General features: G+C 36.7%; 1 protein-coding gene across 1 annotated transcript; it reads left to right on the top strand.

The window, feature by feature from the left end:
• The first annotated feature begins 10,227 nt into the window (after positions 1-10,227).
• Positions 10,228-11,187, top strand: OR8U3 (olfactory receptor family 8 subfamily U member 3). The gene has a single exon (XM_014779649.2). It carries the CDS (start codon positions 10,228-10,230, stop codon positions 11,185-11,187), a length of 960 nt encoding a protein of 319 aa, XP_014635135.1.
• Positions 11,188-13,808: the final 2,621 nt, after the last annotated feature.

Genomic DNA, 13,808 nt, shown 5'->3' on the forward strand with positions numbered 1-13,808 from the left:
TTTTATCTTTTTACTAAATAAATTATTATATAGTATGTTTTATAATGAAAGATTTCAAACATATACAAAATTGGAAGAATTTGCATAATAATCTCCCCCATAACAATTGCCCAGCTTCATAGTGTCCATTTATGGTCAGATATGTTTCATCCATGCCTCTCACCCCATCCACTAACCCCCAAAGCTGTTTTGAAACATATACCAGACTTCATACCATTTCATCTGTTGATATTCTCCAGGGAAAGACCAGCAGGAACAAATCTCCAGTCAAAGTTGTATTATTGTTGCTTGTCTCAACAAGGGAGATTATATAACACGGAAAACAAGAGCATCTCAGTAAGAGGTCTTAGGGATTAGAGATTTCAACCTGTGTGGTTATTTAGGGTAGAGTTCAACAAAGCGTGGTTGCACTCTGGATTGTGTGCTGTCAGAGAGTAGCAGCATTTTTATGATTCAGTATGTTAACGGTTCTTATTTAGAACATGGACAAATGGGAGTAGAGCTAAAGCTTTAATTGTTAAAGAAGCAACAGTCCCTCATATTAGCCAGGTGAAAAGGATGTTTCACCATTTTTGTGGTTTAGACAGTGTTCTTTATTTTGTCTCTGCTCTGACATTATTACTTAGTGATCCTGTTTTTGTATTGCTTCATCACCAGTACCAAGTAAACTTCTTTCTGTGAAATTATTGTTGGTGTTCTGTGAATTTATTGATATCCTATAACAGAATACTACAGCTTAGCTTTTAGGGCCAGACCAGATCCTAGTGGACAATTGTAAAGAGATGTTTTTTCCTTCCTCATATCTGCAATATTTCACTTCAAATATATAATTTTGATCACACAAATAAAATGTAAAGAGTTAATATTTTACATAGATAATAAAGATCCATGCACCTTACAGATCATTTCTTGTTTCTAAGAATAACAATCTTGTCCACTCTTTAAGTCCTGGCTTTTTTCAGTTTTCCAAAGGTCTTAGAATGCACCCACCCTCACTTAAATACGTAGACATGACCATTCTTTTTTACAAATTTCCAGCACATTTAATTATCAAGAAAAAAATTGGATGAATTGCAGTGGAGTTACAGAACTATGGATCAGATTCATGAGAATTAACCTATACAGTTCAAATGAAGAGACATGACCAAGCAAGGAATAAAGAGGCACCTAGAATCTAACAACAGTGCAATCTTATCACCACCTCAAGGACTTAGGGGACAGAGAGAAAATTAGGATGCCAATGAGAGCAAGGCTGTGGATGAGAGGCTGCCTGGAGGGAGCTGGATAGAGGGGTGCATCTGCCAGAGACATGGTGCCAAAGCAGGGAGAGAGCAGGAGCAGGGACAAAGTGCCCTCCCTCTCCTGGTACCATCCGCTCTCCCGTCACAACTGCCTACTGGCTGCATTCAGCTGGCTCCAGCTATCAAGCACGCCTAGGGGATGCAGTCAGCATGCCTGTGCCTAGAGCAGAGCAGGCAAGAGAAGTGTAAATTAGTGGTTCTCTCTCTGGAGTCAGTCAAAAGCGTGGATCTTCCACTTACTCGATGTGTGACCTTGAGCAAGGTGCCTGACCTCTCTGTACTTCAGTTTCCTCCTTTGTAAATAAGAATAAGAGTACTTATACCACAGGATTGTTGTGAGGATTAAATGTGCTAGTATACAGACTGCTTGGAAGTGTGCCTGGCCCAATAGGAGTGACCGTAAGTATGTGTTTGTGGATATTATTGTTATTAAAGACTGTGAACTCTTTTATTCTCTCATAGCTGGAAACTAAGAGAGATAATTATATAAGGTTGAGAAGCCTTGCTTCCCTCATCTGTTTAAATGATCATGTTAAACTAGACGACCTCAAATGTCTAGATTGAGGGTGATGCAAATAATTAGTTGTAAGACCTTGAGAAATTGAAAGCAAGGGTTAGAACACAATTCTTGCCATCTGATAGTAAGTTGTGTTTGTGTGTGCTTACAGTATACTTTTCAGAGTACTTATTTATTAAATTATATATGTTTATTTACTTAACAAATATTTATTTAACATATATATTTTTTTAATACCAGGAACTATATTAGTAGTCAGGGACCCAGCAGTGAGCTAGATAGACGTCGTCCCTGTCTGATGGAGCTTACAATCTTTTGGGAGATAAATTTATAAAAAAAATAGTTACACAAAGGAGCATATAAGCATAAACTATGATCATTCCTTCCAAGTAGAGGTGCATAATGATTAGAATATATAGAGGAACCCAATATGGTTCAGGTTTCAACAAAACATCCCTTAGAAAATGATGCTTAGTTTGAATTCTCAAGTAAAGGTTGGCAAACGGGATGGGAGGTAGGGACATCATTTAAGAAAGAAGAGACAATATAACAAGTTTTGTGGCAGGAGGGAACATAAGAATAATTGACATAAAACTAGTGTGGTTAGAACAAAAGTGGATTAGGGAGAGCAAAGCAGGGCTAGAGCGGAAAACCTGGGTTAGATCATTTAGAATCCTACAAATTATTGTATAGAATTTAAGAAATAAATTTGAGATTCATTGATTATTGAAGTTGTGGGTGTAAATAAAGTACCTGGAATGGGGGAGGAACTGAAAAAAATAACAGCGGAAAAGGAGAGACTGAAACTGAAGTCAGTGAATTAGGAGAAAAACAAAGAAAATTTGATCCCTATTAAAATCCCAATGACAGTTTTTACAGTCCTAAAATTCATATGGAACTACAAAAAACCCCAAATGGCCAAAACAATCCACATGCAGAAGAATGAAATTAGACCCTATCTTATACCATACACAGAAATCAACTCAAAATGAATTAAAGACTTAAATGTAAGACCTGAAACTATAAAACTCCTAGAAGGAAACACAGGGAAAAATCTTCATGGCATTGGGTTTGACAATGATCTCTTGGATATGACATCAAAAGAACATGCAACAAAATCAAAATTAGACTGTGCCAAACTAAGAAGCTTCTGCGCAGCAAAGAAAATAATCAATAGAGTGAAAAGTGACCAACCGAATGGGAGAATATATTTGAAAACATATGTCTGATAAGGGTTAATGTCCAAAACATACCAGGGCCTCCTACAACTCAATAGCAATAAAACCACAAGTAACACAATTAAAAAATGGAGTAAGGAACTGAATAGACATTTCTCCAAAGAAGACTACAAATGGCCGACAGGTATGAAAACACATTGCTAATCATCATGGAAATGCAAAGCAAAACCACAATTCAATTATCATCTCAGACAAGTTAGGATGGCTATTATATACATATATATATATATATAAAAAATATATTTTATATATGTAATATATATATAAAGATACATGCTGGAAATGATGTGGAGAAATTGGAACCCTTGTACATGGTTGGTGGGAATATAAAATGGTGTAGCTGCTATGGAAAACAGTATGGCAGTTCCTCAGCAAATTAAAATAGAACTACCATATGATTCAGCAATCTCACTTCTGGGTATATATCCAAAACAATTAAGATCAGGATCTAGAAGAGATATTTGCATTCTTGTGTTCATTGCAGCATTATTCACAATAACCAAGATATGAAGACAACCTAATGTCAATGAATGGATACACATATAATGGAATATTATTCAGCTTTAAAAAAGAGGGAAATCTTGCCACTGGTACAACATGGATGAACTTGGAGGACATTATGCTAAGTGAAATAAGCCAGTCACAGAAGGACAAATCTTGCATGATTTCACTTACATGTGGTATCTAAAATAGTCAAACCCAAAGAAATAGAGTAAAATGGTGGTTTCCAGGGACTTGGAGGAGGGGTGAAAGAAAGTTATTGTTTAGGGGCCGGCCAGGTGTTGCAAGCGGTTAAGTGCACGCGCTCCACTGCGGCGGCCCGGGGTTCGCCGGTTCGGATCCAGGGCATGCACCGACGCACTGCTTGTCAGGCCATGCTGTGGCGGTGTCCCATATAAAGTGGAGGAGGATGGGCACGGATGTTGGCCCAGGGTCAGTCTTCCTCAGCAAAAAAAGAGGAGGATTGGCAGATGTTAGCACGGGGCTGATCTCCTCACAAAAAAAAAAAAAAAGAAAGTTATTGTTTAATGGATAGAAAGGTCAGCTGTATCAGATGAATAAGTTCTAGAGATCTGATGTACAACGTTTAGTTTATAGTTAACAATACCACATTGTGCACTTAAAATTTGAAGAGGGTAGATCTCATGATAAGTGTTATTACTGCAATTAAGAAAATAAATTTTAAAAAGTGTGATATCACAAGTGACAAGGAGTGAGATGGTGTACATTTTCAAGTTTCAGAGGAAATCCAACTAAAACTTGAAAATTGTGTATTTATCAGTAATATGACAGACAAACCAGGAAGGATTGGTTCCCATGGTGGAGGGAAAAGTTGGATTGGAGAAGGCAAAAGATTTTGAAAAATTGGAAGCAGTAGATAACTTTTTCAGGAATTTTGGCTACTGCTATGAGTTGTGTTTTACACACACACACGCACATCTACTCTCTATATATTAGATTTGAAAATGTTTTTTTAGTTTGAAATTTGTGAAGAAAATGGATTTCACCATGAATAATAACACATTTCTCTTCTTGTGTAGATTCACCATGTTAGAATCTGAAACTGTGGTAGAAGCAGTTCTGGTTTTTCAGGTAGTATTTTGGAGTATCTTGATTTTATTTATAGTTCTGACTTGTCTTTCTTTTTAAACAAGTATCTTTTGAACACTTGCTGCTTACCATAGAGTTTACTGAGTCCTTTATATACATTAATTCATTCAATAGTCACAAAAACTTACAAGATGTACCATTTTTACTTGATTTTACAATTGAAAAAATTGAGTCTTAAAAAGAACATGGACATTGACCAAGGTTTCATAAGTAACTCAGAATTACACTACTAGTCTTATCTTTTCACAAAACTTGAGTTCTTACTCAAATGAACCAAGGTTTATGGTCTTTTGATGTTGTTTCCAGTAGTATAGCCTACCTTTGCCCTCATGCAAATTGTCTGATTGGTACACTTGAAGTATGGTTCCTTCAGGAATACAGATAATTAAACGATTTTTTTTTTTTAAATCTGCAATATAATTTGTCCAGCTCGTCTCACTCAGAGAGAAACACAGAAGGAAAAATTAACAGCTTTGGGATATCTCTAGAGGTTCAAGTCAAGATCCAAAGGGATCCAGAACTAGTATATCACCCAAACGACTTCAGAACGAGCTCATTGGGAGCCAGGATCTTTGCTAAGTAGGTGAGTCATGTGGAGTTTGTATACAGAATGAATCTCCAACCCTCCACCTATAACCTGGCTTCCCCTTAGAAATCTCTCTCCTTGGTAAGCTGTGGTATTAAATAGAATCAGTCTGCTTTTAGTTATAATGCCTCTAACATCCTGACTGCATTTCTTAATTTCATACTCTCAACTTTTGAGTACTTTCTAAAGGATATCTATTTGTACTTAAAATTCTACTTCATCAGTCTCCAACTCTCTCTCTCTCTGTCTCACATACACATACACACACACATGAACACACACACACACTCCTTAAATGACCTCATATTGAGCTAACTAGATACTCTCCTAGAATTACCCTCCCTCCTGCAGTGACACCCACAAAAGAGAGTTGTTACTATATGGCTAATGGAGGAGAAATACAAGAGCAGGTGAGATTTTCTGTCTAAAATTCTCTCATGAGGGTGTGTCACCAAGAATGACTCCACACTTAAGTGTTGGTAACAGTGTTTTTTAAAGTCTACCGTTGGCCTTTGGAAACAAACATAAGGTAAAAATTTCCTTCTTAAACAAAGAATGGATACTCATTGTAACTTTTGAACCCTGAAATAAAATAGAAATCTACAGTCAGCCCTCTGTATCTGTGGTTCTGCATCCTTGGGTTCAACTAACTATGGATGGAAAGGCCTACGATGGTTGTGTCTGTACTGAACATGTACAGACTTTTTTTCTAATCATTATTCCCTAAATGATACAGTATAACAACTATCTACACAGCATTTACCCTGTAGTAGGTATTACAGGTAATCTAGAGATGGTAAAGTATACGGGAGAATGTGCGCAGGTTATATGCAGATACTACTCCATTTTACTTAAGAGATTTGAGCATCCCTGGATTTTGGTATCTGTGGGGGTCCCTGGCACCAATCCCCAGGGGGATACCAAAGGATGCCTGTAGTGGTATTTCACTTCTCTAATATTGCTTCTCAGAAAAGATGTTTGGTCTCAAACAGGACTCTAAGGCAATCAGACTCAAACCAGGTCATCCTAAACATTTTTTCATGTCATGTCATGTCATTTGTATGTATTTTGGGAGACACATACACATTTTGGGAGGGAGCATCTGATGGCTTAAGAAGACACGATGTCTGCACACCTGGAGTACACTGGGGGCACACAGTGTGCCTCTGCGGGCTGCTTGGTAAGCTCCGGTGAAGAAACCAACGTTAGTGCAGCCCCGGAGTGAAGGACGCTTGGCTTCAAAAAGCCATACAGACCCTGATAAAGCCCAGGGCATGACCTGGCTAACAGTGGGCAGTGAGAAAATCAGGAAATACCTTGACTAACAGAGCAGAGGATAGGAGAGAGGAGGTTCCCCAATGACTATTTTCTTGTTTCCTATGACTGAATAATTTTCCTGTGCAAAGCATTTCTGTGCAAAAGTAATATACTTTTATTACTGAAACTATTGCTTTGGTTACCTTATCTTCTTACTTTACCTTGTTTCTCTAAAACTCAAATACACACACACACGCACACACTGATTGGAATTTTATTCTTGTAGACATAAAGTTCTATAGATTCTATATGCTATAATAGTAAAATATTTCTGTTTGAGTGATAATCACAATTATTCTTAGTATAAAATTTTTTAAATAACATATATTTCTAATTTTGATGAATAATCGTTAAATATAAATTTGACTTTCCTTTGAAATTTGTCTTATTACTGAGATGAGGGTGTCTCTTGATGAAAGGAATTATCTAAATACCCAAATTGTTTAGAACTCTGAATATTTTTATACCTTGGAGCAAGGAATCATAAGATTCCAGGTGAGTGAGAAATATTTTCATTTGGAAAGTGGCAGAAGGGGGGATTTTGAAAAGGAAAGACAAAAAAAAAAATCAAAAAACAAAAAACGAGCACAGGTGCCTTCCCAGGAGAATCATTTTCAGAAAGAAACAGATATGGAAATGGAGCAACTGAAAATTAATTTTTTTTTTTTTTTGTGAGGAAGATCAGCCCTGAGCTATCATTCACGCCAATCCTCCTCTTTTTGCCAAGGAAGAGTGGCCCTGAGCTAACATCTGTGCCCATCTTCCTCCACTTTGTGTGGGACATTGCCACAGCATGGCCTGACAAGCAGTGTGTCCGTGCGTGCCCGGGATCCGAACCCTGGCCGCCAGCAGTGGAGCGCAGGCGCTTAACTGCTATGTCACGGGGCCGGCCCCCCTGAAAATTAATTTTTTAAAAACTATTCTTGTCCTCATAACGCTTGGTGAGTCTTTTCATATGAGCACAAATAGGCATACTTCAATTTGAATTCTACTGGCACAGTGGATCATGTACTCAACTAATTCAGCCATAGGTTAAGCAAACAGAATTAAAAAAGAAATAAACAAGTTTGAAAGTATGGCTGAGCTCTGCTTTTCGTTCTAACCATTGAATTTTTCTGTAGACCACTGGCTCTCAAACATGGCTGTACACTGGAACCACCCGGGGAGTTTTAAACACACTGAAGCCTGGGTGATCCCCAGACCTTCTGATTAAATTGGCAGGGGGAAACTGGGCATTAGGACGTTAAAAACTCCATAGATGATTCCGATGTGCAGTAAAATTTGAGGCAAAACTTGTGTTAGGAAAGATGAAGTGAAACAAGAAACAGTGCTTATTAAGGAAATCTTTGGGTAAAATGTGTCAATAATTTCAAGGATTTCCCCTCAAAATTGGCAGAGGCTTGGAAATGACTGAATAAATGGTGAGACTTTGGGATGGTGATTGCTTCAGAACAATCTACAAAAACTCGTTAGAGGCTATGAAGAAAAATTACTTTTAAAAAATTAGAGGAATTGATAAAATAATCTAGAGAGTTATAAAGTAGATGCAAAATCATAAGTGCTGTATTTTATGAGAACTTTAACAGACTTTCATAGGGACTTTTGTTACCATGTGATTTTTAAGTTTATTGAATTTTGGAATCCAAACTCCACGTTGATATGCAGCTCCACGGTAAATGTTGTTTTTCTACCATTAAGTCAGTGCTTGTACATTCCACTTAATAGTACAGATCCACCCCAGTTAACACTCTCACTGAAGCATTTATCTTCTCACACGGTTCCCTCTAGCTTGGTCTGACATGTACTTTGGAACCACCGTAAATCTTGAAGTTGTGTAAAAGAAATAACAAAGGAAACTCTAATGCACAGACAGCTTTTGTTATTTTAAGTAAAATACTATGATAAATCATAAATAAACCTCTTCCTCTGACATCATTTTTCAGTGAAGGTGGTCTGCTTTACTCTTACATTGTATGATAGCCTTACAATTATTCTCAATTACATCTTCACATATCTTCACAGCCGGAATTGATATAAAAGACGTTGTGAGAAAAAGTTGAGTATGTTCAAGCCTCATATGCAAGTATGAGAACGCTTAATTCTGAATATTCTTGAATGAAACAGTTATTCACCAGGAGGAAAGCAATAACTTTTAAAAACTCAGGCTCCTACGATTTTACCTTGGCAAACTACATGGAAAGCTAGGCCATCTTCAATGAACTGCAGCTTTCATGTGTGTCATCTCTAAGCTTTAAACATTTAACTTGATACTGTAGAAAAATGGATGCATCTGCCAGCCTTGTTTTTCTATCCTGGTGATTGAAACTGAAGGAGCTGGAGAAATCACTAGACTTTGGGCAGCATAGCTTGATAAGGAATATGGGCTGTACCGTCACACCCACGCTATCCCATCTGTTCTCTGTGACCATAGCCAAAAGCCTGGGTTTTTTCAATTTTTAATCAGGGATAATGGGATAGAACCTTCTTCATACCATTAGCAAGAGACTATCATAAGTTAATTCATGTATTGCACTAAGTAAATTATCAGATAGGAACAGCCTTCAATTGCAACAGATAAATAATAATACTAGCAATAAATAGAATCTGAAATATTAAGTTAGGTATGATGATCTCTCAAGACTCCTTTCTTTTCATTTTATGGTTCAACTTTGTGGAAAATAAAGCCAAGAGAAAAAAGTAAAATTCAAATAGGCTAATATTGGGTTTAATGAGACTAGTTCTCTTTTTCAAACATACATCTTGCCTCTTTGGTGGATATACAAATAATTACAATTATTCTGAAACACACATCAAGAACTCTACCTACCTATACGTATATGTTTCACAAAATTTTGTTTACCACTGAACAGTTCCTCAGGATATATTGCTACAAAGTGAAACCTACTCTAGTAAGTGCTTTGGATATTTTAAGCCCTTGAAACATATTGACACATATTTATGGGGAAAGATGTTTATCTACATGTAGTTTAGAGTAGTAAGTTATCTGATAAACTAATTAATGTTAACTCTTTGGGCAATAAACTTCAAAATGTGATGAATGTTGAATTGGAAAAATCATCTCTTTAATTTGTATGCAAATAAAATTGTATGTTTTCCCTTCTGAAAATAAGCAATAAATGAATAATAAGCATTTATTCTATATAAGTAGGAGAAGGGATATAGGAAAGTGAATGTCAGTCATAGTAGATCATTTTAATTTTTTTTTAAGTCTGTGGGAACATGCACACAATTGAAAAATGGAAATATAAATTTAGTTTTATTGAAGAATTATATATTTTTGCGCTGCCATATTTATATAGGCATAGAAAAGATAGTGGGGGCAAAAACACTAAAATATTAGTGTTAGTTGTCTCAAGGGGTTTCTTTCAGATAATATTTAACTTTTAACCAGCATCCTCTTAAAATTACAAAGCAAAGTAACTGTTAAGAAGACTATTTTGAGAGTAAAAGACTACTTTCCCTGGGGCGAGAACAGCATGTCATTAGAGAGCTAAGGCGTACTTTTTGCCCACGTGGTGGCGTGATTCAAGGTGATAAAACACCAATGATCACCTTCCCCCAACACTGGCAGAGAACATGACAAGTGTCATTTTTATTCTTCAACTGCAGCAAAATCCATAAAATCCACCAGAATAAATGGCTGAAGTTAATATCACTTATGTCACTGAATTCATTCTCAAGGGAATTACAGACCGGCCAGAGCTTCAGGCCCCGTGCTTTGTGGTGTTTTTAGCCATCTATGCGGTCACGGTGCTGGGCAACCTTGGACTGATTACCTTAATCAGGATTGATGCTCGACTTCACACACCCATGTACTATTTCCTCAGCCACTTGGCCTTTGTTGACCTTTGTTACTCCTCTGCCATCACGCCAAAAATGATGGTGAATTTTGTTGTGGAACACAACACTATTTCTTTCCATGCTTGTGCAACACAACTGGGCTGTTTTCTCACCTTCATGATCACTGAGTGTTTTCTTTTAGCTTCCATGGCCTATGACCGCTATGTAGCCATCTGTAGTCCCCTGCATTACTCAACACTGATGTCAAAAAGAGTCTGCATTCAATTAGTGGCAGTTCCATATATATACAGCTTTCTGGGTGCCCTATGCCATACCATTATCACCTTCCGTCTAACTTACTGTGGCCCCAATGTAATCAACCATTTCTATTGTGATGACCTCCCTCTCTTGGCTCTGTCCTGCTCAGACACACATATGAAGGAAATTCTGATCTTTGTCTTTGCTGGTGTTGATGCGATCTGTTCCTCTTCCATTGTCCTCACTTCCTACATCTTTATTATTGCCGCCATCCTAAGGATCCGCTCTACCCAGGGGCGATGCAAGGCCGTCTCTACCTGTGGCTCCCATATGGTGGCTGTCACTATTTTCTACGGCACACTCATCTTTATGTACCTACAGCCCAAATCAAACCACTCCCTGGATACGGACAAGATGGCATCTGTATTTTACACAGTGGTGATCCCCATGTTGAACCCCTTAATCTATAGTCTAAGGAACAAAGAGGTGAAAGATGCCTCAAAGAAAGCCTTGGACAAAGGTTGTGAAATCTTAAAGATATTAAAATTAAGAAACTAATAATAATAAATGTTTTATTAAATACAAGAAGGGAAATGAATCAAGCTTTCTGTTGCCGACGTTTCCTGTAATTCTTTCCCAATCAACTGAAGATGTGCCTGTTACTCCAACAGACCCTGACACTTTCTACAAGGACCCAAGCCAGTCCTGGAAAGTCAGTGTGATGCAAAGAATCTCATCCAGGCCATCGTTACAGCCTTTACAGACCACGGAAATTATATTCAAATACACTCCCAAACACACGTGTGTATCTCAAGCAAGGGCAGAGGAGTGTTTTTGTTAGAATTTCTGACTCTGTAACTAAGACGGCCTGAATTTGAATTCTATCTCCTTCCTCTATTAGCTGGGCAACCCTGGACAACTGACCTGAACTCTGTGTGACTCTCTTCCCAATTCTGCAAAATAATAGGACCCAACTCATCAGTTTGTTTTGAAGACTAAACAGGTTAATATCTATAAAATGTTTGGAACAATAACCTGTGATAGGTGCTGTGTGTTTGCTATATATAATTAAAGATTAATTAACTGATCTGTCAAAGCTCTATCAGTCTGCAAGTAAGAGGATAAAGCCTACGTAGGTTTCTACTACCTGCCAAGTACTTGAATAAGTAGTCCTACTTAATACAATCAAACAAACCTAAGAGATGTGTGAAGTTTTACCTCTAGGCCCCGATTATTTATAAATTGTCTAAAGTCACATAACTAGTAATGTGAAAATTCTAAATGCAAATTGATGTCTGTTTGCTTTCTATTTTCTTAACACTGTGGGTGTTAAGAATAAAGGCTGTTATAGATTATCTAGATTTAAATGTGTCATTATCAGATTTTTAAAGAAAATTGAAAGAATGTGTATAAGAAATTGTGTTATTAAATGAATAAGTTCAATGTATTTCCATATTTGTTCAAGGAGAAATTCTGTTATGTTATAATATCATTTATCTGTGTCTGCTATTTATTCAATCACCCTTATAGGATGATGACATGAAATTTAAAAACTAGTGATTTGATATGCTTTTATTATTTTGATACTTCATAAAAGGTAATTAAATTAGTGGTTTAGTATTATTTTATTATTTTACCTCATTATCCTTATTTTAGAAGGAAATCGTGATAGTGGCAGTCACTATATATAATACAGCTTGAGGTGTGTAATACAAGGTGACTGTTTCCTCTTTTGCACTTAATTTGTAAATAACTCAGATATGCTGCCATGAGGTGCTTTGAGAACCTTGTGAGTTGAATGAATTCTCAGATTTTTAAGGCAAGTTTGAGGGAAACCTGGTGTTTCTATTCACTACGCTTTACCTTTTGAGTGCATGTTTCTATGGATAAACACACACACATATCCTCACATCATATACAAGACGTGTAGAAGCATCATAGACAGTCTCTCTTTTTACAGGTAAAGAAATCAGACCTATAGAATCCTGACACCTCACGTGAGGAACACTCCTCTGGGGTTTCACTGCACTTTTCTGCTTCATAACGTGATTGACAGCAGCAATGCTTAAACACTAATTGAATTGAAGTTTTCATGTCTTTACACAATTTTAATTCTTTACTATTAGCAATCACTTTGTAAGGTAAACTTGGCTTTTCTCAGGGAAGCGAACTAAGAAATTCAAGCGTACTCGATAGACATGTCACTCAGCTTCTTCTCAGGCAGATGCACACAGGTCTGTGCAGCCTCTAGAAGTGGACTCCAGCAACTTCTCTAGGTGACTGGGCCCAGCTCTTGAAACACCAGTCCCTCAGTCAAAACATTCTTTGTTTTGTCTCCAGGTATACCTAAATAAAATGTTTGTATCTTCACACCTCCTTCTGTGGTCTCCATGATGTTTTGTTTTGTTTTGTTTTAATCTGAATATAGAATCAAAAGGTTGATAAAAAAAAAAGTAGGAAATAATCCATCTTCTTCAGTATCCAAGATTAGTGAAGAACATGACTGATTTCAGAAAGATTTGGCCCCAAATTGGAGGTTTCCTACTCCTAGTTTTGTCACATACAATGCCCCAGTTACTTGTAAAATAAGGAAAATGCTCATCTCACAAACTGGTATACGAGCATTTAGATAGAAATATATGTAAAGTCATGGTATAATTGTTGGTACCTAATACATAGGGTTGGTAAATGTCAATTTTATTATCATTATTGTCAGTGACGTAGACAATCCTGAAGACATTTTCCTATAAATAAAGGTGGGTTTTTTTTTGTATCTACCACTAATTAGTGGTCTACTTTGAATAAGATCCCAAGCAACTGTCTTTGCATATTGATATTAAAAGCTTTTAGACTTTGGTTTAGATTGTCTTTAATTTAGATGCTCTTCAATTCTTTTCAGCTTATTGAATGAAGACTGAATTGTGCTAAAAAGAACATTGCACTTTCTGTATAACTTGTTTATAAATTCTTTAGTTGAAAAAGAGACTATCAACCAGTTCTAAAAAATTCTGCAGTAACAAGAATAAGTATGAGAATAGCTGACATTTATGGAATATTTGCCATTGTTTGGCCTAATTCTATGTATTTAGCACTTATCAACTCATTTAATCCTCTTATCAATACTAAGAAATGTCATACATTTTCATATTTAATACTTGAAAATCAAGATTTACAAATAG

This window comes from Ceratotherium simum, chromosome 34 (genome assembly GCF_057802395.1).
Source record: "Ceratotherium simum simum isolate JZ-2026a chromosome 34, ASM5780239v1, whole genome shotgun sequence".
NCBI lineage: Eukaryota > Metazoa > Chordata > Mammalia > Perissodactyla > Rhinocerotidae > Ceratotherium > Ceratotherium simum.